The sequence below is a fragment of the Anopheles cruzii genome, chromosome 3, assembly GCF_943734635.1.
Source record: "Anopheles cruzii chromosome 3, idAnoCruzAS_RS32_06, whole genome shotgun sequence".
Taxonomy (NCBI): Eukaryota; Metazoa; Arthropoda; class Insecta; order Diptera; family Culicidae; genus Anopheles; species Anopheles cruzii.
The window spans coordinates 67,407,933-67,433,853 of record NC_069145.1 but is presented as its reverse complement, the minus strand read 5'-3'; the positions used below and the strand labels follow the sequence as shown (position 1 = coordinate 67,433,853).

The window sequence follows — 25,921 nt, the reverse complement described above, 5'->3', positions numbered from 1 at the left end:
AAGCCCGTGCCTTATGAGGTCATCAAGAAGGTCCCTTACCCAGTGCATGTCCCGTACGATCGCCCAGTTCCGGTCCATGTTGAGAAGCCGGTGCCAGTTCCGGTGAAGGTTGCGGTTCCGCAGCCCTACCCCGTGTACAAGCACATCCCGTACCCGGTCGAGAAGCACGTCCCATACCCGGTGAAGGTCCCGGTCGAGCGTCCCGTCCCGTACACCGTGGAAAAGCACATCCCGTATGAGGTCGAGAAGCCAGTGCCGTATCCGGTCAAGGTCCCGGTCCACGTGCCAGTCCACCACCACCATCACGAAGAGTACCACCACGACGCCGAGGAAGACCTGCACCACTATCACCACTAGAGATTAGACGTGTAGCATTGTGATAACCATAGGAATACCCTTCCCCAGTTCTTCCTTCGACTTCTCCTTCTCAACGACGCCCCAGTAACCTTCACGCATCAGTCCATCCACCTGTGTGGCCCAGGCCGCGATCATCTCTCAGCAATACTCACCAAAATCGCCCACTCGAGAGGTCGCCGACGGGGCTTCGAGAATCGATTTCAGTTCGATTGATAAGTTTAATGTTAGCGAAAAACCATCGTAAACAGACCCATACAATCACACGTACACAAACACACACACACCGACACATGCCTCAGAAAGACAGCCTTAAACAGGCCCTGAAGTGATAAGCGGCGGGTGAAAGCGGATCATAAATTTCATAACATTGATTCGGCGGGGAAACAACGACGACTGAAACTCCCGTCAGCGTGGAGGAGCTCCCGCCCCGTCGTCTGGCCTTGCTAGTAACGCGGGCAATGCGCGTGGTTCCCGGGGTGCGACCGAAAGTTTTTGGCGGGACAGTTCCGTCAAGTCTTCCGTCGGTCTTGCCAAGTGCCTTTTACCTTCGCCGGAGCCCGCCGGCCGCCTGAGCGTCGTTAGGATCACAGCTCCGGTTGAGCGAAGATGGATGTGGTGCGGTGTGAACTATGGTAACAGCGATACTTTACTAATACGAAACCGGAGAAGACAGTGGCCGTTCCGGAGGCGAGAAACGTCGAAAACTGAAATAAAATTATTGTTGAAACCAAAGCCCCGTTACTGACCGTCTCTTGAACCGGCCGCGGTTTATGTGAGAGAAATTCCATTACAATTATGACCCTATTTCGGTGCTACGCTGCGAAAGTTTGTTTTCTTTCACAAATTGCTCAACCGTATCGATAGGCCGTCGGGTCGGGCATCTGCGCCCGCGGGCCGCCATTTCCCACACCAGTCGCGGTGAGGGGAGGGCTGGGAGTCCGGGGGGTGCCTAGTCCACCACGCTACGTTGTGCCAGATCTTATTAATCATTATGCACCGCTAGATGTCGATCATCGTTTACTCTCGTTTAGGAGCGCACGAGTGGAAGGTTACATATCCTTACAACTCGTCGGCATTGCGCAACCAGAAGTCTCGAAACGTTGCGCACTTAAGAAGGCACCCACCACCCCCTGCTGCTAGCATCGCAGGCCATTCTCATACGATCTCCGATCCAGTTTGATCTCCACCAACGATCGCAATTAAGCGCCGTCGCCGTCGTCGCGGTTGCGCCAGGCATTTCCTTTCGTTCCTCGTATGCTCCAAGAACACGCTCCGCGCTCGGGCGCCCGGCCAGCAGTGTCGTAATGGCTACCTGCAACCGTTCGAGGGCACGAAAGAACTGAGGCCGCCACTCTGCGTGGCCCACTGCCCGACATGTGTACCGGGCGCACGATTCTTGCGCTGTTGTAATACGGTTTCCTGCCATTAATTTCCAAACCGCGAGCTCCCACCGCGGCCCACCGCCGTTTCTGTAACATTCTTCTTCGCTCGACTTCGATGCTGTGCACGGTTGCGGCGGGTCTGGAAGCATGACAGCAGTAGACCAGCGGGGTAGCGTTCCCTTCGCGAGCCCTTTCGATTTCACCTGAGCACGGGAAACAATGTCGATTCTAATGTCGGCCACGGTGCGCAACAAAGGTTGGTCGTCGGGAGCTACCATCTGCCACCGGTCGTCTGGCTGGACGATCGTGACTATATCTGCTTTGAAGGATCTTTCCTTGAGCCGACGACACGAACAGAAAGTGGAGCACACTGATGTGACCGACGGGCCCGGATAAACTGGTCCTGGTTCCGCTGTGTGCAAAGGCCGACCAACTAATTCGCGCATTAGCAATGCAGAAATGCAGATAGCGTAGTACGAATAGAACAATTTCTTGCTCTGTCTGTTTCGCATTCTACCTCCTGCTGAAGCAGTTTGCTCCATGTTAGTCTGATAGAATTCTGATATTTTACAAATTTAAAAAGGAATGGTTTTGTTTACACCTCAACATTATTTGAACTCCGTTTTATTATTTGAACAAACACGGAAACTTTATTTAAGCAATTTACAGATTCCGTTCTAATTTCCAGATGCTAATTTACGAACCGCTCAGGGAACCGTTAATAAGTATAATTTAAAAGTCCAACACGTGCCGAAACTCTTACCTTGTGAAATATTTCACACTACCGTTTCAATCGTTCCATCGAATGGCTAAGCGCCTTAAGTTATGCAAACACAACGCATTAAAGATTTGTTGGTTTAAACCCTCAAGTGTTAATATAGGTAAGCGATATAATTAATGGTTTAAAATTCTATTCAATCACTCCTTTCTCTGTTAGTATCAAAAACAAATTTGAATTTAAAACAAACATCACCAAACATACCATGTATTAGACTCAGTACAGCAAGACTGTTTCGTAACCGATGTATGATCCTGATAAAGGATAATGTATTCCTTTTGAATGAAGAATTTACATCTATTTGTGGAATAGTTGACAATTCATTAGATTAAACACCATATAAGTTCACAATTTTTCTAAAATTAAAGTTCAACAGGAATATAGGCAAAATTACGTCCAAATAACAAACGGCTCAAAATTCTGGTAAAAATAGGTCCCAAGCATAAATTTTTTTAGCATTTTCATATTGCACTGATTAACATCTTGAAAACAAGCTTACGGCATCTTTTGGAAATAATTTTGCAACAGCTTCTAAAGCGTTGCTGTGTTTTCTAGCACACTGTCCACAGCCAGCGATCACCTCTAAGCCTTCCAATGGCACTCGTCAATCAGTTCAATCTCAAAAGGTTTTTCCTCGCCGGGTCGCCTAATCGTATAGCGCCAAGAAATCTCCGATTGACGAAGAAAAAGCGAAAAACTACTGCAAAAGGCAGAGAGCGAGAGCGGTAGCAAAAGCGATGCCGAAGGAAAGTAAACAGTGTTGAAGAAAATCGCTCTTTGCTCGCTACACCAGCGGCCGGCCGCTGCCGATCGATCCTATTTACTTTGCCGCCCCTAGACGGTAATTGCATAATTTATGATTGATCAGCAGCAGCAGCAGCAGCTCTGGGTGGTGCCGTGGTGCATCGGTGCATCGATGTGAGGTGAGTTATTCAGCCGGCACGGTGTCATTAATCCGCACCGCATACGTTGGATGCAGAATGTTTTCCAGGCTCGGGAAACCCGATCTGCAGTTTGCTCGCCCGACATCCCGCGGTGTGTCTTTAGATTGATCGTTCATCATCGGCGTACGGGTCAAACGAGGCCTATCGAGTGCCGTGTAAGCCATTACCACCACACGCTAGGATGCAAAAATCGATGAAGCGAAAACCAGAAAACAAAATCCTACTAAATCACCGGCCTCGGGGTGCGATCGTACCAAGGCAGCATAGAAGCGGGATGAAAGTGAATGAACGCGAGAAAGAGAGAGAAAGAAAGATCGCAGCATAAACACTGGACACACTGGCGCCTGCTTTTTACCAACACAAGCCTACGCCCGGTCCGCGGCTCGGCTTCGGAATGGCAACCGTTTTGGGGGCATTACAGTGTGTTGGCCCGGTTGGCTTCCCGGTGGCCCCGGCTGGCTAATAATGGTGCAAAAAACAGTAAGCATTCGCGCAAACGCCACACACCGTACGGTGTGCCACTGTGCAAACTTCACCTTTTTGTCCCCTCACGTTGGCCCACCCCGATGGAGTGCCTCCGGATGGCGTGATGATATAATCGAACATTTAGAAGAGCCCATAATTGTCCCGCCCGGGCTCGGGGCCCGGCCCGGGCCTATTGAGCGTCACTAATCGATGCGATACGCGGCAACGCGAGGTCCCCCCAAAAAGGATTACGAGTGGCACACTTGCGATGCACCGCCACTGGCCGCTGATCCTTTCTGGCATCTACGGCACCGATCGGGTTCGGGGCTGGATCGCGCAAACCGATCTGTCATACAGTTCGTGGCACCCGTTACAATGTGTTGCAACACACGCGGTACCGTGAAGAGAGAGGGAGAAAGAAATTGGAACCAATCGAGAACGGCATCGGTACCTTAACATTTTCTTTGCTGCCCCTTAAGAATCTCGTTTGGCGGTGTCCCCACCACGCCGCTCCCGATGATTCAATCTTGCCAACAATCCGGCCCGGGCCCGCCAGAAAAGCCTGCGGAACGGTTCGACGAATCGCGCGTTAGATAATTCTGCGCCCGCGTATGTGTGTCTGTGGAGTGGCGTTTGGCGCATATGTTTCTGAGCGCCTGGCCCCTCATCTTTACGTAACCGTGATCTCCCGCGCGGAGCTCCGGGTGGCCTGGTTCGGTTCGGCGCACGAATCGTGCCTGACGGCGCACACGCAAAAGGATGCAAAAATCCGCGCAAAAGTGCGTGAAAATGCGCTGACCCAGATCTCTCCCCCTTTGCCACACCCCACACAGCCCGAGCGTGGTCGAGGAAGGATTGCAAAACACCAACGAAATCAATGAACGACCAATGACAACAGGATCGGACAGGTTTCCTTCGGCACAGGCCAATTAATGGCAATCAAATGTCTCGAACAGGGTCTCTCTTAAAATAGATGAAAGCATTTCTTCGCCAAGTCCGAAGTTCGTTTGCCGGTTTGCCAAGAAAATGTCAACTAGAAACTATTTTGTATTTCAACCAACCGCAGCGAACCAAAGCTACTCTCAGAAATATCCACGAAAAGTAGGAAAACCTGTCTCACCCAGTTACGTCGTGTTCGAGGAAAGAAACTTACGTTTCGCTCGATTGAGGTGCTCGCAAGAAGCAAAAAGCCTCCTCGCACATATTGGCGGTGAAATGGATTTGATTGGCAAGCGGTACGGCTTCCTGCTCATAGTTATGCCCACGAGGTGTGGCTTACAGCTTTCGGGGTGCCGTTAATCGTTGGCTTTCGGTTTTCCGCTTTTCCAGAATGCTTCACGGCTTCACGCTGCGGGCGCACACGGCTGTCACAAGATGGGTGAGCCAATTTTTCACATCTTCCCGAACGCCATTCACCAATTTCGCCCGTTCGGGGAACTACGCTATCCGGAGGTTTCTTCGCGGCTGGCGCTTCTCGTTTTTACTACCAACTCTTCGGTAGTAAAACTGTCCAAGCGGCTAGCCAAACGGACAGCAGGCTAGCTGGCTGGCTGGCTGGCCACACATGAAAGCGGAAAATCCAAGGCTGGCCAATTTTCCACCCAAGCCGATCCCAATCAGGGCAATCCGAAATGCATTCACCGCCCAGCGCCCGCGTCGCCGCGTCTTTCACACTATCCGCCGTCCGCCTCGGACGGAGGCACACAAAAACGGAGGCCTCCAACTTTGGTGGCAGAGGCGCAGAAAACTAATAAATTTAATTGAGTTTCGCGTTGCGTACATGGATGCATCGAATCGAACATAACGAAAGCTGGCCTCGCTGGTGCTCCGCACCACGATGCAATCGTGTGGCACCCGGCGGTGGAACGCGACGGGGTGATGGCAGCACGGCCATCTTCACGATCATCCGCGGCCGCCAAAGGGATGCCCAACCGGTTCGGCGAAGCTGTTGGATTGCTCTGTGATTGGGCGCAACCCATCACACACAAGCTGCTGGCTCGCTGTTCGCTCAACCATGAAGAGTGAAATTTTTCGACTGACCTCACCATAGGACACGGTCTCCGGATGGGGCGCACAGCAATTTTAGAACACCCCACTACGGCCCGCAAATGCCATTATTATTGGCATTCTTGAATTAACAGCTCTTTGCTTTGCTGAGCGACGAATCGAATCGGTTTGTTCTTATGGTTCACCTAAAAGGCACCGATCCCGGCAACATTGTAGCCTCCGTTCGGCAGGGTCTGATAATGCTGCGCACATAATAATCTTCACGCTCACCCTCCCCGGGCCCGAGCGTCCGTGGGGCGGTTACCTTTTATGTAATGACAGCACGAGGAAAATTCGGTCGTGCGTGTTCGAACGAAAAGTGGAGCTGAGCGGAAAATGCATTACTCAATCTCCACCTGACGCCCGCTTAGGGTCACCAAGGGGAGGGTGGCGGTGGTGCGCGGATGGTGATGTGTGCTGCCGCCTGTGTCGGATCCACATTTTCGGTGAAGGTTGCGCGCGGTGGCGACTCGAATTCACTCATCGACCACCGAAGGATGTCCATTCGGAAGCCCCTCGGCCTTCGGTTGGAACACGTGTAAAAAGTTTTCACCCGACGCGACCCCCAAAAACACACACACACACACACCGCTAATGGCCATCCGAAAGTCCGGTAGAATGAATCCAGCTCGAAATCGGCGTTGATCGCTGTTGCAACATCAACAGCTGCCAATCGGAACGCTGTCAATCGACACTCCATACCGCCACGCATAGCGCCAAAACCCCTTAAACCCGTCGGTTTACGTAAGTTACAATAATCGCAAACACGCGCGTGCCGGTCTGGCCCGAACGAAAGACTTCAATGCACGGCACCGCCCGTTCAAGCGACGAACCCAGCCCCAAATCAATCCATCCTATCCCGCTCCGGCTCCGTGCCATTGCTCCAAATACTGATCGACCTAGTTTTGGGGTTTGTCTCCCCACCTCACTCACCCCCTCTGTGGCTCTGTGGGGCTCATCAAGTGAGCCTCCGGCGGAACACGGTGGCTCGGCAGCTCTCCGTACTCCGCGTTTTATGCTTCCAACCGGAGGCTTGGCCTCTGGGCTGTCGTCACCGACCGTTTCCAATGCTGAACTACCCCGGTGCTTAAAACCATGCCAATGGGACACCGACCCGGCGGGTGACGGTAACGGTGGTGACCAATTTCCCGTCGACCCGGTGAGCTTTCGAAGGGCAAAAAACATATCTTGTAGGTCCCCGGGGTCCGAGGCAAATGGCACGACGCGGCGCGGTGCGCGCCCGGTGTGAAGAGCGAATAAGAAACACAACAAAACGAAAACGATCAAGAGCAGAACTAATAAAACTATTTACGTCCAAACATGAGGCATCCGTGGAGCGAGCCCGGCGGGAGGTGTGTTCACCTCGGAGCGTCTCGAAGGCATGAAAAGTGAAAGCATAGCGGGTCAGCGCCGCACTTTGACCGTGCTACCCCTGCCCGGGCGGCCCCAGCTGTTCCCTTTTCGGGGTGGCCCCACCGGGGCGTGCCTCCGGGGCGCCCTTGTTCAATATGGTGTTTTCGCAGGGAGGGCGCATTCTTTCGATCGGCCAGGGTGGGAAAATGCTACGAAATAACGCCAAAAGCTGAGCCACCCGGTGCCTCAGGGAATGAAATCTTCATCCGCCAGCGGAATGGAAGCTCCCCAACGAACGCAACAACGACAAACGACAAACGAAAAGTGCACTCATGAAGTATTGGTTCATGGGTCGAAAAACGGCATTAACGTCTTGCGCGGCGCCATCAGCGATGCCAATCACGCCATCAAGGGTCTGGTGCCTCTGCGTGCTCTCCGTTCCGCCACGGCAGCGCTGGGAAGCCATTAGACGGCACGCGCAATGCTAAAAACACACACGAAACACACCACCAAGACCACAATAATAACTACAGAAAAAAGCGGACGGACGGACGGACGGCCCCGGTATTGTTGCATAATGCAAAGGCCTATCATCAAGACCGTATAACCTATATCTCGCTAATTAATCTCCTGCGTACCGCGGTTGTACCACAGAAAATGCATCCTTCTTCGCACGGATCGCCCTCGGATGGCCCTCGGAGTGAATTATTGAAATTGCAAGAAAGTGCGCACGCGCGTCCGCAGATTCCTTGGTGCAAATGACCGCACCGGCACTAATCTGGCCAATCATCTAATTAGTGATTTGCGCAAACCCGTAACCAACCCACCCGGCACCCTTTTATGCTGGCACCACGGCCCGGCTGGCACCATTGTTGTGCTAGCCTTTTATGAGGCGGACCATTCCTGCGCTCCCCGAGATGTCGCTCGATTGTTTGACTCGTAGACTCAATGCAAAACAATCACCTCGACAAGCCACCGGTCGCTGGTCGCTAAATTGTAGGTGTCCTCAGACGCACGGCAGCATGTCGAAGTTGTTGGCCCACGGAACTTTTATTGCGGCCCCTCGTGAGACGTTCACCGCAGCACCAGAGCGATCGGTTAGTTGCCCGTAGACCGCGGTGTGGTTTGCATTCAATCGTCATAATAAAGCACCAGCCGGACTGACCAGTGCCGAGGGCCGCCGTCGTGGGTCTCAACATAATAGTGATTACGATTATGATTTATTTATGACACCTTCGATGGACGGTGCCGCGCGCGAGGTGCCCTTACAAGACTGCTGCTGCTGCACGGCGCTGGTGTTCGTGCATTTATTATCACACCGGCCGCTGCAACACGGCACACGGTCTGAGTACCCCGAAAGTCATGCAATCGGGGTGAGGGTGCCCAGGGCTAGAAAGTGCGATCATTGAATCAATTAACCAACCATTCTGTCCCACCCCTGGCTGGTGGGTGGGCGCGAGACCGTGCGCCAAGCGGCGCGTGTCGCCGAAATTATGAATTTCATTTCGATTGCAACGATATTTTCCAATCTCGCTCTTCCTTTTTGGGACCATTTCCACCATTGGGGCCGGGGCTAGGAAATTGATCCTCCGTGGTAAGCGATGGTGATAAGATACAAAATTTACCCATCTGCTCTGACCATCGGCCACGTGTTTGGGCGGGTTTCGTCTTATTTTAAGGTGACGTACACAGTGCGATAAGTAAGTTCGGGTACCGAGTCTGGGACCACGTAAATATGGATGAGTTGCACGGTTTAACGGCTGTCGATCCTGATTTACTACAGTCAATTATGTGACGCTTCCTTCTGTCCATTTAAATATTCCAAATGGTACAAAAATGTGTTCAGGATAGTCAGTATTTATCGCAGGTTTTTCAACGTATTTTTAAGACGGCCCAGTTCAAGAGAGTCTTCGAAAGTCTGAAGGTAAATTCTAGCAGAACGCAATCCACGTCTAATATTGCACTTAGATGAAGTCACTGGGTTTGGTTTATTCATATTTCATATTCATATTTTTATTTTGGAGCATTGGGCATTTTGAGGGCCCTAAAGAGTACTTATTAAGTTATTAATTACTCTTTGGTCAGAAGTACACTTTGAGTAAAGAGAACAAAGGACCATTGTTTCGATTCAATTTGACTCCCGCAATACCGAAATGCAGTGGTCGCACTGTGCCATGGGCTCACCGAAGCCACTCGTGCTGTTTGGGGCAGAGATTCGCAAGGCGGTTCAGACACGATTCTTGCGAACACAACAGAATTTGCCAAGAATCGGTAACCCATCCATAACCTACCGCCGATACGTGAATCGCGAATGAAGGGAAAGAAACGGAACCGCCTTTTTCTTAACTTCTCAAGCTGCCAGCGGCCGACACGTGTGTGTGGCGAAAAGTTTCCCCACCCCCGGGGGGCCGGCGGGGGGCCCAAAAAAAAATCGAACCAAAGGAAATTAGGTTTTTGGCCAGTTTGCCAATTTTTGCACATTTTCGCAAAACCCCGGTCCGTTCCGTTCCTCGACCGCCCGCCCACCATGAGCGCTCGGTGGTTATTTACCAACAAGAATAGCAACAACAACATCGGACATCGATTGCATAGCACACCCATCGGTAGGCCGAAGTCGGCAGCTGTGTTTGCGCTTTCCGCCGGGTGATGTGCATTGATTTTTCACCGCCCTCCGCGCGCGCGCTTGGGCCATTCCGTTTCGGCATTTTCCCGTAACCGACGACTATCTGTGGCGGATTCGTTGCCGATAGGCGCTAACCAGTTACGGCTCGGTGTTGCTTTTCTCTACCCGCTGCCAATCGGCTTCTTTCGCTTTGGCAACGTGGCGCGCTTTTTCTATTAATTTATATATTTTAACGACGGCCACTATTTACTTTTACTTCTTGTGCTTCTCGGTGTGCTCGGCTTAATGGCACGGTGCACGGTTTGGTAAGCAACGCGCGGCGGTGACGCTGGGCTGCGGTGATCGAAATCTGCGATCTCATTAGCCAAACGCTTTAAATGAGCCGGCTTTTCCCAGCGCAGCCGTGCGCGAGGACGTCAGTCACTTTCCCGTTCCGGTGCGCATCCCGTACGGAAATAGAATCGTTAATCGAATCAAGCGGCTGATGAATCCTGACTTTATTGGGCTCGAAAATCGAACATCGGTTCCCGGAGCCACGTTCTGGAATTCGCGCCAAGAACGAGCCAAGACTACTCACACCTGACCCGATTGTCCAACGTGGAAAACCGTATGCAATCCGTATGCCACGCGAGGAAAACCTTATGCACAACGGCGTGTTACGACCGGCCGAGTCGTAACGCCGCTCAGGCTCAGGTCGCGAGGCTCGGTCGCTGTTGTTTTGTTTTTTTTTCTTTAATTTTTATTTTTATTTCGGGGTTTCCGTGGTCGGCCAGGCCGCGCGATCATCGACCATACCACCCCGGGGCCGGACCGGCCGGGCCGCGCGATCATATGTTTCTCTTCTCTTTCTCGAAGGCTCCAAGGCTTTCCGCGCACTACTGCGCAACACTGGTTCAGATCATCAAACTTTACACACAACCTCCCCCTGGAGGGGTCTAGTGGGGAGCTCCGCAGCCGCAAGAATCGGCACACACACACACTCGCACACACACTGGTGGTGGCCGTCTCCGAAGGCGCCCGGGACGAGCTTACTATGTTGACGGTGGTGACGGTAGCTCCCAGGGACCCGACTGCTCGGGTTGCCTGAATTTCTTTTGCCCAATCCACCCGCGGACCCGGGGCTCCGGAGGTGGTTGGGGTCGAAGAAGGGCACGCGGAGCGAGGAGAAGCCGTCACCGCTCACCGTGTTGCTGCTGCGCTTCGGGTGCGCTCCGCTGCCGATCCACGAAGAAGAAGTTGTGTCGGTGTGTGTGTGTGGGTAATGGGTTGGAAATGGTCCGCCCGGTCGGTGGGTGGCCAGGCCGGGCTAGTGGGGTGGCGTGAAAATGGCGTTATTCACTCTCTTTCTGTGCGTCGATCGCCGTATAATCCCCACCACACGGTGGCCGCAGTCGAAGGCCCGCTCAAGCGCCCCGAGAGACCATCGAGGAAGCCACCACTTTCGTAAGGGAGGACCTAGAGGGGGACGGACCACACGGGGAGCCCCCAAAGAGGTGGGGCCCGGGTGCGGGGTGAAACTCGTCGGTATAAAAACCATCGGCAGCGCCAAACTCACCATCAGTTGTCTACTTGCTTGGTTTACAGAACACATTTCGCTCGGATTAAATATGAAATTGTTGGTAAGCGGCTAGTAACTTGCTTATTGGAGTACCTTGGCGTTCAGGGGGAGTCCAGCGTAGAACTGGGTGCTCGGATTGTTGTGCTGAAATAGTGACAGTGCCTACCGAAACAGAGGAACACTAAAAGAATGGCTGGTGAATCGGTTTTCGTGAAGGAACAGTGGAAGCTCCCAGAACTCGGGGCAACTCCCGAGATTCTCCAGTGACAGAACAGTGACCGATATACCTGGTCTAGAGTGCTTCAGCGTGTTAAGCCTCCGCTAGCAGTGTCTGTGTGTCTGTGTGTGTCTATCACCGCATTCCTGGTGCCAATTCTTGTCCCCATTTCGCTTTCGTCTTTTGTCTTAGTTTGGTCCTTCAGAGCGAACTGTCGCCTTACGCACCAGAGGACCGAAAAGTCGGTCCAGCGTAGACGGATGATCTACGGACGGCTTGAGCTTTCATTGCTTTCTCCAAGGCACAAAAATAGAGCCCAGCTGTGGAATCTTCATTCGGTTCTGTTACTTTCATGCGGCCGGAAACGGCGTACATAAATCACTTGCTACAGCGCCGATCGAGATCGAAATCGACTTTCGTTGGGCAGCGAAACGGAAAACTGGCCGCCTTTTGCTGCGCCCAATTATTTCATTTCCTTCCTTTCCCCCGCCGGTTTTTGGGGTCTTTTCGGGGGCTCGGTTACGGTTTGTGGTTACGGCCGTGTAATTGTGTATTCCACAAGGTCGTTGGGCTTCCGGTGAAAACAGTTTCTCGTGGGATGGCTGAAGATGGGCCCGACCCAACACGCTTCGCCAAATGCCAAATGCCTAACAGTGCTTCCTCTTCTCCGTTCTTCACCCCTCCAGGGCGTTGTCTGCCTGCTTGCCCTGGTGCTTTTCGCAGCGGCCGAAGATGAAAAGAAACCAGTGGCGGAGGCCAAAGTAGATGACAGCAAGGCCGACGAGAGCCAGAACCTGGACGAGAAGAAGCAGGACAAACGGGGTCTGCACGGGTGGACCGGCAGCTTCGGTGGGTACGAGGAACACCACGAGGTGCCGCACTTTGAGACGCACGAGGAAAAGACACTGACCGTCGTGAAGAAGGTCCCGGTGCCGTACCCGGTCGAAAAGCACGTCCCGTATCCGGTGGAGAAGCACGTGCCCGTCCCGGTGAAGGTCGGCGTGCCAAAACCATACCCAGTCTACAAGACGGTCCACTATCCGGTCAAGGAAATCGTCAAGGTACCAGTCCATGTTCCGGCCCCATACCCAGTGGAGAAGAAGGTCCCATATCCGGTCCATGTGCCGTACGATCGTCCCGTCCCGGTCAAGGTTTACGTGCCAGCTCCTTACCCAGTTGAAAAGAAGGTCCATGTGCCCGTGAAAGTCCACGTGCCGGCCCCATACCCAGTGGAGAAGAAGATCCACGTGCCAGTGAAGGTTGCGGTCCATGTCGAGAAGCCGTATCCGGTCGAAAAGATTGTCCACTACCCGGTCCATGTCCCAGTTGATCGCCCAGTTCCGGTCCATGTCGACAAGCCAGTCCCAGTCCCGGTGGAAAAGCCCGTGCCTTATGAGGTCATCAAGAAGGTCCCTTACCCAGTGCATGTCCCGTACGATCGTCCAGTTCCGGTGCATGTCGATAAGCCCGTGCCAGTTCCGGTGAAGGTTCCAGTCCCGCAGCCCTACCCGGTCGAGAAGCACGTCCCGTATCCGGTCGAGAAGCATGTCCCATATCCGGTGAAGGTCCCTGTCGAGCGTCCGGTGCCTGTGGAGATCGAGAAGCACGTCCCGGTTGAGGTCGAGAAGCATGTGCCTTATCCGGTCCAAGTTCCGGTCCACGTGCCCGTCCACCACCACGAGGAAGAGCACCACCACGAGGAGGTCCACTCCGAGGGTCTGAGCGAACATCACGACTTTGACGAACACCATCACTAAGCCCAGAAGAGCTCCCATCATTTCATTATTTATATCGCAAAACTTGTGATCTTAGTTGCTAAATCAAGCCCATGCTCCCGCACTCCTTTCCTACCATCCCGCGAGGGCGCCCCATCCATCCAGCCATCCAGGCAGTGGCAACCACGGTCCGGGCCACAGCTCTGACAGGTTTAGCTCAAGTTTCCATCCAACCGCTCTGTAAAGTAATGTCGAAAAACTGATCAAAACGAAACGAATCTACGTAGAGGACGGTCCGGAGGTCACCGACGGACAGACAGGTCGTCGGGGTGAGCCGGCCGGGAGTAAGCCAACCGTTTCCGGGCGGCCGGGTAAGTTTCAGCGGAATCCTAACCTCGAATTCCGGGAAGCGGCCCACCCAAAGCCACCGGTCGGATGGTTCCCCGCGCGCGAGAGAGAGAGTCCGGTTCCTTTCACCCTGTCACGCTTCGACGCGAACCCAAAGTTCCAACGGCGAGCGAGCGAGCGCGGTCACGGGGTGCGGTGCTTTAGTCTCGCCAGCCAGCCAGCCAGCCCCCCAACTCACAGCTGAACCACCCAAAACGTTCCTAGATCCACTGGCTGGGAGCAGAAAGTCGGGCTCTAGGCCACTGTAGTGACAACTTCCGCCAGTTGGCAAGAGAAAGCACCGTGACCCCACACGACCCGCTCAGCGCTTCCGACACCCAACCCAAGACTTTTCCGGTGAGAAAGAGAGAGGAAGAGGAAGAGAAAGAGTCCAAGACAGTGAGAAGCAAAAGATGATAATCCACAATTCTTTGCATATGCACACACACCAGCAGCCAGCAGACACACGCACACGCCGGGCCCGACGCAGGTTTCCGGTTCGATCGGATCGGTTGAAGTTGTTTTCCTTTTGTTATGTAGATTTTTAAAGCAAGCCCAGGCCGGAAGCCCGTGTGTGTGTGTGTGTTGGAGGCGGTGTGGTTCGGTGTGCAGTTCCTGGTGACCTGGCGAGCAGAAGCAGAAAACCCAGATCTTCTTAGAGCTTCGGTCGAGCGCCGAAGTGCCGAACATTTCAAGATTTTTTCCGTCGAAACGCTTTACGTCGAAAACCAAACGAAAAAAAAAGAACTCGAAAACGGAGGCCAAAGCCCAAGGAAGGGACCCGTGGAAAATCGGGCGATCCGCATCCGGCGGGCACCGACGATCAGGGTTCCGCTTTGGGTTGCGTTTTTCCAGCTTTCCCCATTGCGCTCCTTCTTTCCACATATGCATTGATTGTTGTTTAGTTTTTTTGTTTTTAAAGCTATTTTTTTTGCTCTGTTTACCGAATGTAAAAAAGAATGGAAAAAATGAAATAAAAAAAATGTGATTATAAAAAAAACCTCCCACACAGCGCATCGTCGTCACTGTGTTCGCCCAACCGTCGCGGGTGATCCGATCACACTCTCAAGGAACTCTCTCGTAAGTCGGAAAAGCGCTCCGGCAGAAAGAAAGGCAGAAAGGTGGCTGGTTGCGCAAGGACCGGAGGGTAACGAGCCGCCAACAACGCCGCGACGACGAAGGTGATGATAGTGATGATGAGAAGGAAAATCATTGGCCGGCACCAATTTATGTGCATTATTATATTACGCCACCCGGCCCCCGCGGATCGGGGGCGGATTTTCTCTCGCGTGGCCGATACCGTGAAGTAACACACACACATACAGGGGCTCACATGACTTCCTGGCCGGGGGGCGCCAAAAAACGGAGTGTCGAAATGTTTGGCCAAACCACTCCGACGGTTACGCATAACCAGCCCGGTGCAGGTGAGCTGCAGTTTGCGCAAGATAATGGGCAAATGTCGGAGTAACGGAGCTGATTGCGCGAATCCGAGACAGCGCGCGTTTGGTAACACACATTATGCTCCATTGCGGATCGTGCGCTCGCACACACACAGAGCATGGCCACGGGTGCACCGTGAAAGTGCAACCAGCCACCCCGATGCACCCAGCGCCGAGCCAAGCGCGATGAGCAAACGCGCCAATAACCCGTTTTGGGGCCGATAAAAGGGAAATCCTTGACGCATGGCAAAATTTTCCCTGTCGGAATGGCAACGACAACGTTTATGACAATCGATGTGGCGATCACAGCGAGTGTTACGAGGTTCATATTCATCATATTCAATTCATTCATCAAAATAGCGTTTAGGTACTCACTTGATGTACGGTATGTTCGCTGCTACGTGGTACTTGGCCCCAGGGTCAAAGTCAAGTTCGGACCTCAGCACGGGCGGCTTAACACCACCGTACTCTTCCCTGTGGGCGAAAGAAACGAAAAAGGAAACAATTCACCGCAATGCTCAATTCCGGTGGCGGACAATTCCGACTGCGCCTGCTACGGCGTGGTCGGAATTTTCCGACTCCGAAGCCCGTCTTACCTTAGCAGCCACCAGTGACAGTTGTACTGCTCCTTGCGTATGCGCTTGCTGAACACGTCGTACCGCCAGGCTTCAAGGGCGAGCGCGAACGGCAGAAAGACCACCTTCTCCATGGCCAGCGAAAACAGGAAGTTAATGTCGTGCGCCGTGTCGTCGACCGACTTCTGGACGAGGCCCAAGTTTTGCAGATGCTTGGGCGATGCCACCGACAGCGAGATGGCGTCACCGAGGGCCTCGTGGAAACCTGTACGAGAAAGTGAGATTAACGAGGTCCGGGCGCTCGGATGGGCGCCCTCCACGCGGATGGTCACCATACCTGGATTGGCGCCGTCCCGGAACACCTTCGGATTGTTGCGGTAGTTCAGGAAGTACTGTATGTGCGCCATCTCGTGGTGCACGGTGATAAAGTCCTTGTGCGTCACCTGCGTGCACATCTTGATCCGGTAGTCCTTGCCGGTGCAAAAGTCCCACGACGACGGCTGGCACAGGATCGGTCGGTTCGGGGGCTGCGTGAGGATGGAGTTGGCCCAAAAGTCGGGCGGCATCGCGGACATGTTCATCGACACGAAGAACTCCTCGGCGATCTGAAACATCACCAGCGGGTTGTAGCCCTGCTTCTGCATCTCGGGCGTCACCTCCAGGAAGCTGCGGCCCGGGTACGGGATCACAATGTCCAGTATGTTCTGCCAGCTCTGCCCGTACATATCGCCCAGGATGTGGTCCGGTAGCGGGGCGTTTTTGTTGATCTTGTCCGGCCCGTAAAACTCGCGCAACTTGCGGCGAACATACGCGTGGATCATTTCGTACAGGGGTAGAATTTCGCGCCACACCTGTTCCATCTCCTCGCGGAAGTTGCGCGATTCGTACGGAAACGTCCAGTAAGCCGAGGCGTCCGTGAAATCTATAGAGACGTAAAGTGGTACACATCATCCAGACGAGTTTTCCTAACGCGAGCTACTTACTATTGACACGCCCAGCATCGTTGGTTAAATCGACGAGCTGCTCAAACAGATCGCGCATGTTTCGGCCCGACTTCCGGCGCCACTCGAGCCAGGTGTACTGCAGCTCGTTCCAGTCGCGACTTTTCGCCATGATCTAAAGCAAGGATGCTGTGGTTATTGAATCATAGCTTCAAATCCCTACTAGTCGCTTACTTACATCCTTTAGATGAGGCTGCAGACGAAGACCACACTCGAACGGCTGCTCGTATGCACAAATGGATGCACCGTTGAAGATGGCCAACATATCGTTGACGATACGATTGTACTACAACAAGCAAGAAGTTGGCGATGAGTCACCGAACGGCACGGAACTGTTGGCCCCATGAGAGTACTTACCCTATCGAGCTGATCCGGTGGTAGAGCACTGGGACCAATGATCGACATTAGGCGCACCTGGCGGTAGAGCTTATCGTCGAATATTTTCGTCTGATCGATTCGGCGCATCTGATCCCACAGCAGCCGTTGAAAGTCGTTGTATCGCTGCTGCGCGGAAAGCTAGATACGAGGTACGCATAAATTATTATTCAAACCAAACTAATCAAATAAGTAACGGTTATAACTAGATAACATAAAATTATTTTATAGATTCATTTCTCTTCTTTAAGCCTTTTTATTGAAGTCATCTTCTGATATACGGCAACGATGTTTCAAATATCTTAAACTAAACAACATTTGGAACAACTATCATAGAAATTTAGGGCAAACTCTATGTTGAATCGCTTCAAAAATAGCCAAAGTTGCTAGAGATTAGACTTCAAATGGAACTGTTGGGTACAAACCAATTGGAAGATAGCTTTCAAACTAGTAGTAATTACGTAATTATTGTTTGGTCAATTAAGTAAAAAAAGAACCTCAAAAATAGACTTAATAATTGCTTTTTTAAACAAGAGAGTACAGTCAATCAATCCACGAAAGATCTGTGTAGCATGTCAACTAATTATCATAAATCCAATCATCTCACCGGCCTAAATCAAAAATACAATTTCATCCAAAGAAGTTCAATGTTAGGTCAGCTGTGCGTTTCCCACAAACTTCCCACATATATTTATCTAATCAGCAATGCAAGGGAAGTCGCCGGGCCTTACTTCGTAGTTCGTGGTTACCCGTTTTGTTTGTCTCTAAAGCTTCGCCGGCATCGGCCACCCGTTAAACAATGCTAATTCCCGCATCACAAGTGCTCCCAGGCTCAGCGGGTCATACATTAACCAACGCTGGACAAGGCGAGTGGCCGTGGCTTACTGGAACCCTTACCGACCGCCATTCCGCTTAAAGAGACTGCAAGTCAATGTCAAATGCCCTGCGCCACAAATCTTGCGGGACGTTTTCCCACAACTAATTTTCCTCCGTCAAATTAGCTGCAACGGTGCCGTAGTGTTGAGCTGGCAACTGAGACCCCAAGTACCGTTCGGTGTAGATTGACACGAGTAAACGACCTACCGCTTCGACCTGAGTCGCATCGTTGATGTTCGTCTCGAAGTTCCACTGCGCGGCGACGTTCAGCGAACACTCGAGTGAACTCTTGCGATCGATGTCGGCCAGAAAGGTCCGCAGCTTTTCCATTTCCGCCCGGAAGCGTCGCTCGTTCTCCGCCCGGTACCGTTCTTCCTCCGGACTGCGGTAGGGATCGCGGTATCCCGGATCTCCCGGGAACCGTCCTGGGTCCCGGTAGGTTGGATCCGTTCCCGGGTATCGTTCGCGGTTTGGATCGCGGTAGTTCGGATCGCGATAGTTCGGATCACGGAAGCCTTGGTCGCGGAAGTTCGGATCCTGATTGCGTCCCCCGAAGCCCGGATCGTTCGGGTTGTAGGGACGCGCGCCGTTGGGGTTGTTGTAGCGATTGCGATCGTCGTCCCGTCCGTTCGGATTGTACGGCGTGCGATCGCGATAGAGCAGCGGGTTTTCCACGTCCGAAACGAACCGATTCGGTGGACCCCGGTTACCTTGGTCGCGGTACAGCTGCGGGTTATCCACGTCGGGCACGTACGGATTGGGACTGCGGTCGCCAGGATACCTGGCTTCCGGTGTACGAGCGGGATCGAACCCACGGTTCGCATCGTATCGATTACGATCGTTGATCGAATAGGGCTGGGGAAACGAAACATCAGAAAGGACATCGACCGTCGATCGAGCTCCTTCTCGACCGGGAAACCGGGTCTTCGGGTCGTTTGCTTGGGTGGATGTCACTTACCGAGTCGGGACGGTCCCGTCTATCGTAGTCATTGTTAGCCCGACCCTGCGGTTGCGGATAGTTTGGCCGTTCCTCCTCATCGTCATCGTCGCCGTATGGAGGGCCAAACCGGTCGCTGCGACTCCGATCGAACGCACCGTTCGCACCGGCAGCACTGTCCCCGGGTGAAGTCCTCGCGGATGGTCCCGGCGATGGTGCCAGCGGCGGAAGATTCAACTGGGGATCCGCCTCACAATGGATGGATTGTGACAGTACCACAACATAAATGGTGCACTTTATCACCACGGACAACAACATTGTGCAATCGGTCCGCTCGCTTGAGGGTTTCTAAGGGCCGGTAATGTAACAGCACCTTTGACTCAGCTTTTTGAGGGCCTTCACCTATGGCTATTCGAGCGAAAATTTTCGACCGGATTATGCTAATCACATGAGGGTAATGCTGCTTTCGTATGCGGTTTCACTTTCACTGCCGATGTAATGTATGCAGGTAGCTGATGGAATATTTATTTTCATAAAACATTACTTGACATTTCGAGCAACTCAACCATCGCTTTGTCACTTTTGTTACAATTAGGCCACACCTCAACGAAGCACTTGGAAGGCACCAACTTCACTTCACGGAACGGTACCACGGAACGTACTATTTAGGCACGTTTGTGCTCATTTCTTTATCGAGAAAAATTAAACATAAAACGGTTGATGGGGAACAAAAAAATTTTTTAATTGAAAATGATTGTTGAACTATTTGGAACTGCTTAGCATGTAATATTTCATACAATACAGTATTATTAACTCGACCACTAGAGACGCATTCACAAATTACCCATCACTCGGTGCTTGAGTAATATTGAATTTCCACCAACTGATTAGAACGCTTCTAGGGCCAAGAACTCACGACTTTCATTTCGTGACTTCAGTCTCAGTTACACACTTAGTGATCTAACGATCTTCTTCGAGTCGAGTAGCACTTCCGCCAAGAGCCTCCCTAAGAACGCTTGCGAAACAGTCCATCCGCGACGAGTACCCGAACGAAACTGAAAGCTCCCGGCGCTGGGATCCCTGCGGTGCCGATTTGGGAACAACGTCGCCGTAGTGTCGGAAGTGCAGGTTGTTAGTTGCCTGACCCAGCCGGCCGATTGTTGTACGGAGCATTAGCGTCCCTCTAACAGCATTCAAATTAAGTGTCAAAGCGAAACGGCTCTAGCTGGCTCTAGCCTCACGGCCATTTGCTGGTTTTTCTCTCATTTTGACAAGAAAACAATTACAGTGCACCCGACCACATATCACACAACTGACGACGGTGTTTACTACGACACAGGAGCGTGTGACGGGGCTTCTAGGCACCGTTCTTAACGGCCGTTTGCCCGAGGGCTTGATGCACACCATCAAACGCGCACCAATACACGGACAGGAGTTACTCGGCACGCACAGAGACTCCCCCCACTGCTTCCCGGGGGTAGATGAGATAAGAATGGCAGCATTCATGTGGCGAGCGCATGTTAATGAAAATTAAACTAAACTCAACGCGCATGACTCAAAGTGCACACCGGTGGTGGTAGACGCAGCATGAACGGCCCTACCGGCCCCGCCACCCGTTCCGATAGTGGCGCATACATCACCACCCCCTATCTGTGGCCCCTGATACGGGTCAGACGCGCAAAGCTTCGCGAAAGAGCCGACAGTGTGGGCCGTGGGAAAACAGCGGGAAACCCCGGCGACGAGGGCTCTTCGTGCGATACGTGATACGCGGTCCGTTCCCGCCCCCGCACCATGGGGCACCGGAAACAATAGGATTCTTTCTGTGGTTTTCCACCTCAAAACCGCACACCTGACGAAGGCATTTGGCGAAGGCGAAGGCGAAAAAGAAAACAAAACTGTCAACCAATTTTACGACCCTCCGAGGCTCATTCCCGGAGGTCACCTGACCGGACACGCCGTGGTCAAGCGGTGGCCGTGAATCGGCCGTGTTGAGTTAGCGCGTGCCGCGGTAAAGGCGTGGTTGCAGTTGTAACTCACAATTTGCCCATTGCTTGTCACCGAAATGTGTCATAAAACTAAGTACGGCAGAAGGTTGTGTGGCCAGATGACTGCGTAACCGTTCACCGGAACGTAGGCTGCCGGTGAGTCAGGGTTTTGGGATAAGTAAACCAAGATGCTCAATATTAGGTAATCATAGGGCTCATAGCGTGCCCGTCTACCCCCAGGTAGGCTAAGAATGTGGGAATTTGAATGTTTTGAGGTATTTTTCGAACAATAGCTATTAATGCTACGTTTGACCATTGGTCCAGGCAGACTTCCTTTTTTATAAAGAGAACCGTCATCAGTTGGATTCAACTAAAAGCGTTCACCGCGTCTTACGACACGACATGTGCAAATCGAACCTTAGCCTATTCCCCTTGCTCATTAGTTGCACCGTTTTTCTGGTCACCGCTGTCGATGGCTGCTGTTACGCAATCATCAGCAACACGACGAACGAGTTTCTTGTCCCGAGCGCCCTAAACGATCCGGGCGAAGATGACAGCCCGTTCGTGGTGGCCTCGAGAAGCAGCGGATTTGCCAGCACCTGGAAGCTAGGACAGCACCGCATCGAAGGAAAGCCGTTCGTTACGTTCCAGAACGTGCGCTCCAAGCAGTATCTCTTCACGGGAGTTCATGCTTTCCTGTACACGGCCCCGGCTCTTGGAGGCGCAAGCTCGAACTATCAGCTGCCCAAAGGAATCCAAGGAGGACTGATAGCGCAGAATAAACCGAGCAGCGTCCAACCAGTGTATGTTCGCACCGAGAAGTACCCCGGCTACGAGCATGCGTTTGTGAAAAGCGGAAAAGTGAACGATAAGAGCTACTGGACGTTTATTGCTCGACCGTGCATTTGTTAGCCCTAACGGAAATTTTGAACTTTGCCGAATGAAGCTTTGCCCCAAGCGCCTAGTGGGTATGCAACCGGTGATGCAGCACCGCTCAGCTCATCAAACGCACACTGAAATAAAAGGTTAAAATAAAATACAGTTTGTGTTCCACGCTGACTTGGTGCACATAATACTTACTACTGGTTTCTTCCCAGCCTACATAAGCACCCAAGCGATCGTTCTCAACCACCAACCAGTCGTAGAGCGGTTGGAAGTATTCAATCAGGGCGTCGGCACTCATACGCCGTTCTCCCGTCAGGACCTCCATCGCTTCTGGCCACGGTTTCGACGATCCCATTGCCAGCATCGCTTTGATGGCGTTGCCAGCTTCAGCGCTCTGGTAGATGTCACAATCGTTCAACGTTTTCTCCGGATCGCCCTTCACGTATTCGCCCGCCTTCTCACAAGCTGCACGGTGGAACTGGAACTGAATAATGAACGATACGAAGTACCGCAGGTATTCCACATCCGCAGACACATGGTACTTTGCTGGAGCGTCCAGATCGGCTTCGGAGCGCATCACCGGTGGTTCAATGCCGGAGTACTTCGAGCGCATCTCCCAGAATTTGCAGTTGTACTCCTCTGGTTTAATGTCACCCCGGAAGATTCCCCAACGGTACTTATCGATCGTGTAGGCAAATGGCAAAAATACAAGCTTATTCAAAGCCGCACTATAAAACTGATTCAGCTTTGACTCTTCATCCTGCACGAAGTCCTTTAGCAGGCCAATCTTCTCCAGGTGCTTCGGAGTGGAAACGGAAAGCGAAAGAACATCGCCGACTGCTTCGTGGAATCCAGGATTGGCTCCATCGCGATAGACACTCGGCAAGTGTTGGTACTGCAAGAAATACTGCACGTGGCCCAGTTCATGGTGGGCCGTGAAGAACTGATCCATCGTCACCCGGGTGCACTGTTTGATGCGAACGTCGTCCGGTTTAGAAAACTCCCAGGCACTGGCATGGCACACCAGATCCCGGCCATCTTCTGGCTTCTCGAGGATACTCTTTTCCCAGAAGGACCTGTCAATGAACAACGCAAACGGATTAGCTTCCATGCGCCGCTTTACTTGATAGGCACCTTACTGTGGCACCCTCGTCATGTTCAGGGACTGGAAAAATTCATCGCCCATTTCGAACATCTGGATCGGAGTGTAGCCCTGACGAACCATTTCATCGGTCACGTCCAACAGCTGACGGTCAGCGAAGGGGCTTGTGATGGCCGCGACACCAGCCCAATCCTGTGCCCACATGTTGCCCAGCAGATGCATCGGAATTGGTCCTCTCTCCGACACAACCTCGTCGCCGTAGTACTTTCGCAGCTGATAACGCACATTTGCATGAATCTGTTCGTACAGCGGGCGCAGCTCTTCAATCACCGCATCGACCTGCTCTTCAAAGGTCTCATCCTCGTACGCCTTCAGCCAATACTCGGCTCCGGATGCATAATCTGCAAGCAATATCTTATCTCACCCAATTGTTTCGATTTGAATTAATTTGCCCAAAATCAACTCAACTGTTCAGCCTTGCCGCTTCACCGTTCAGATCGACATAGGTTTGGAAATCATCTCTCGTCGGTGCTCCTGCCGCATCGTACCACTGCTGCCAATAGTACTTCAGCTCCTCGGGGTCACGGCTGTTGGCCAATATCTCCGTCAACTCTGGTTCCAGCGCCAAATCACACTTGGTGCCATCATGATAGTCGCAAACCTTCACCTTGGCATAGTTTTCTTGCATGGCATTGATCGCGTCCAACATTCGAGCAAATTTATCTTCTGCCAGTGCTGCGTAGCCCAGGCTGGATAGTTTCTCGACGCGACGTTTCAAATCTTCATCCTGGAAACTTTCGTAATCGTACTTGGCCAGTGTATCGGCCACTTCCTTCGGACGAGATCACGTGTTGTCGATTATATAACCGTCTCCAAACCCAACGCAACGTATCGAGGTACTCACTTTGAAGAACACAGCGTTTGCAGCAGCCACCTCGTTTTTCACCTGCAAGTTGTCGTCGTTAATGTCCGACTCGTAGGCCCACTCGGCTTCGGTGCCAGCATTGCGACGGTTGAGAATTTCTGGCTCTATTTCTTCCAAGTACCGCAAAGCTTCTTGCTCATCATCGTACGCACCACGGATTGTGCCACCGTGGGCACAGCTCACGAGAGCAACCGTAAGCAGAAGCAGCTGAACGATCCTCATGCCTTAGACAGGTAAGAAACTCCTCTCAAACGAAACTGACCTGAAACTGATCATTTGCATGTGCTTTTATAGCTACCATTTTATCTCTCCTCACAACATGTTCAAGGTTTATCTAGAGCCTGCGGATTCATGGGGGCTTCTTATCGTGTCATTTGGCGCGTGCTGATAGATTTCATGCGCGTGTTATTGCTGCATTACATCATTTTGGACTCTACACACGATGACACAAAAAACGAATGATAATTGATTATCTTAAATCAAAATCATCTTTACGGCAACCAGTATATAGCCAAAAATGAGCTATTTTGACATTTACATAATCAGCCTAAAATTCATAATAATTTCGGATGTTCAACAATTAAAAGTACCTATTGCAATGAATACAAAAGTTTATTAAACCCGGAAGAAATATCATTTAGTCCTCGTCTAGTGAGATACATTCTGAAAATAGAAAAGGCAAAATGTTTGTAAAATATTCCTTCTCCGTGCTCTGCAAAAACGTACTGTCGGTTTTTTTTTTTTTTTTTTTTTTTTTTTTTTTTTTTTGCTTTCGTGCGGGCACAGGCCCAGGCACCTTTTATTTGCAAAAGTTACCCTGCCCCTGTCCCTCTCTCTAAGCCCTTTGTGCGCCTTACCAGTTTAGCGTGCGTCACAGAAAGCCGTGGGTCGATATCGTCCCAATCACAGATTTTTTTCCCGCTCGATTATCCGGGCACTTCTTACTCGTCTTCATCTAGCAGCGTCGTCTAATTTTCAAGATGTCGCTGTTTTAAGCCGCGGTCGTGCTTCTTTGCGGCTCATGACTCTGCTCGCCCGATGTCGGTCCACAGAGATCTGCGCAACCCGCGCCTCGATGTCGTCGAGCGCTCCCTGTAGCCTCGTTATGGTATTGTCGTCAGCTCCAGTTTTCCTTGCAGTGAGCAGTGCCATCCTAGCACTCAGGCGTTGCTCCCTGACGAGTAAGATCGGACAATTGGGTTTCACGGCCAGCTGACGGTCGAGGCGCCGCTTCTGCTGTCTAAGGTTGACGCTCTCTCGCCGCATCTGTTCGCGGAGGACGGCTGCTGCCGACGTCCGTTGTCTTCTGCTTTGCTGTTGCTGTGCCTCTGTTCGAGGGTTCCTCCTCTGCTCGTCGTTCCATGCCTCCTGAAGCACGGTCAGGATCCTCTTGGCGGCCAGGACGATCCTACTCCACGTCTCATCGTCCCTCAGGAGCATCTCCCCCAGGTTGTTGCTGTTGATTTGCTCCTCGTCCTCTGAGTACCCGAGTAGTTCTTGTCGCACTCCGCTGAACTCCGAGCACTCGAAGAGGACATGCTGCATCGAGTGGACCACTGTCGTCCCAGTGTGTTCCTGACAGTGTGGGCAGTTGGGGGATGAGGCCAGTTTCTTCACATGGAAGTACTCTCTGACAAATCCGTGGCCAGAAAGTACCTGTGAGAGATAAAAGTCTACATCACCGTGGTTCCTCACCACCCACGGCTCAATCGTTGGTATGATTTTCCTGGTCCACTGTAAATAACGACTGGTGTTGTTTGCCGCTGCCATGTCCCACTCAGCCTGCCACAGGGCAAACGTTGTGGTCCTTTCCGCCATTCGCGCTCGGTCCGCCGCACTCAGGGTGTCGCGTACGCTCCGGTACACACGAACGTCCTCGCGCAGCTGTAGGTGGATTGGAATCACTCCGGAGATCACGTTTGCAGCAGCGCCAGACACTGAGCAAAATGTGCTCGCAACACTTCTGGCCAGTGACGATGAAACTTGCCACAATTTA

General features: G+C 52.2%; 3 protein-coding genes across 3 annotated transcripts in view; 1 reads left to right on the top strand and 2 right to left on the bottom strand.

The window, feature by feature from the left end:
- LOC128270837 (angiotensin-converting enzyme) overlaps nt 1–19,346 on the bottom strand; it is a 57,572-nt gene extending 38,226 nt beyond the window's left edge. The window contains exons 1-8 of the mRNA XM_053008261.1: nt 19,050–19,346; nt 18,299–18,946; nt 17,198–17,356; nt 17,019–17,126; nt 16,823–16,955; nt 16,177–16,761; nt 15,861–16,104; nt 15,640–15,738 (exon numbers count right to left, since the gene is read on the bottom strand). Coding sequence (XP_052864221.1) covers nt 15,640–15,738; nt 15,861–16,104; nt 16,177–16,761; nt 16,823–16,955; nt 17,019–17,126; nt 17,198–17,356; nt 18,299–18,946; nt 19,050–19,346 — 2,273 coding nt within the window. The remainder of the gene's footprint in view (nt 1–15,639; nt 15,739–15,860; nt 16,105–16,176; nt 16,762–16,822; nt 16,956–17,018; nt 17,127–17,197; nt 17,357–18,298; nt 18,947–19,049) is intronic.
- Nucleotides 11,556–13,480, top strand: LOC128272100 (skin secretory protein xP2). The gene is made up of 2 exons (XM_053009833.1): nt 11,556–11,567; nt 12,410–13,480. Exons 1-2 carry the CDS (start codon nt 11,556–11,558, stop codon nt 13,478–13,480), a joined length of 1,083 nt encoding a protein of 360 aa, XP_052865793.1.
- A 2,669-nt stretch (nt 19,347–22,015) lies between the features above and the next one.
- LOC128270836 (angiotensin-converting enzyme-like) lies at nt 22,016–24,147 on the bottom strand. Its single transcript, XM_053008260.1, has 5 exons — nt 23,905–24,147; nt 23,469–23,832; nt 23,038–23,401; nt 22,094–22,974; nt 22,016–22,026 (listed from the first exon to the last, which is right to left on the bottom strand). Exons 1-5 carry the CDS (start codon nt 24,145–24,147, stop codon nt 22,016–22,018), a joined length of 1,863 nt encoding a protein of 620 aa, XP_052864220.1.
- Nucleotides 24,148–25,921: the final 1,774 nt, after the last annotated feature.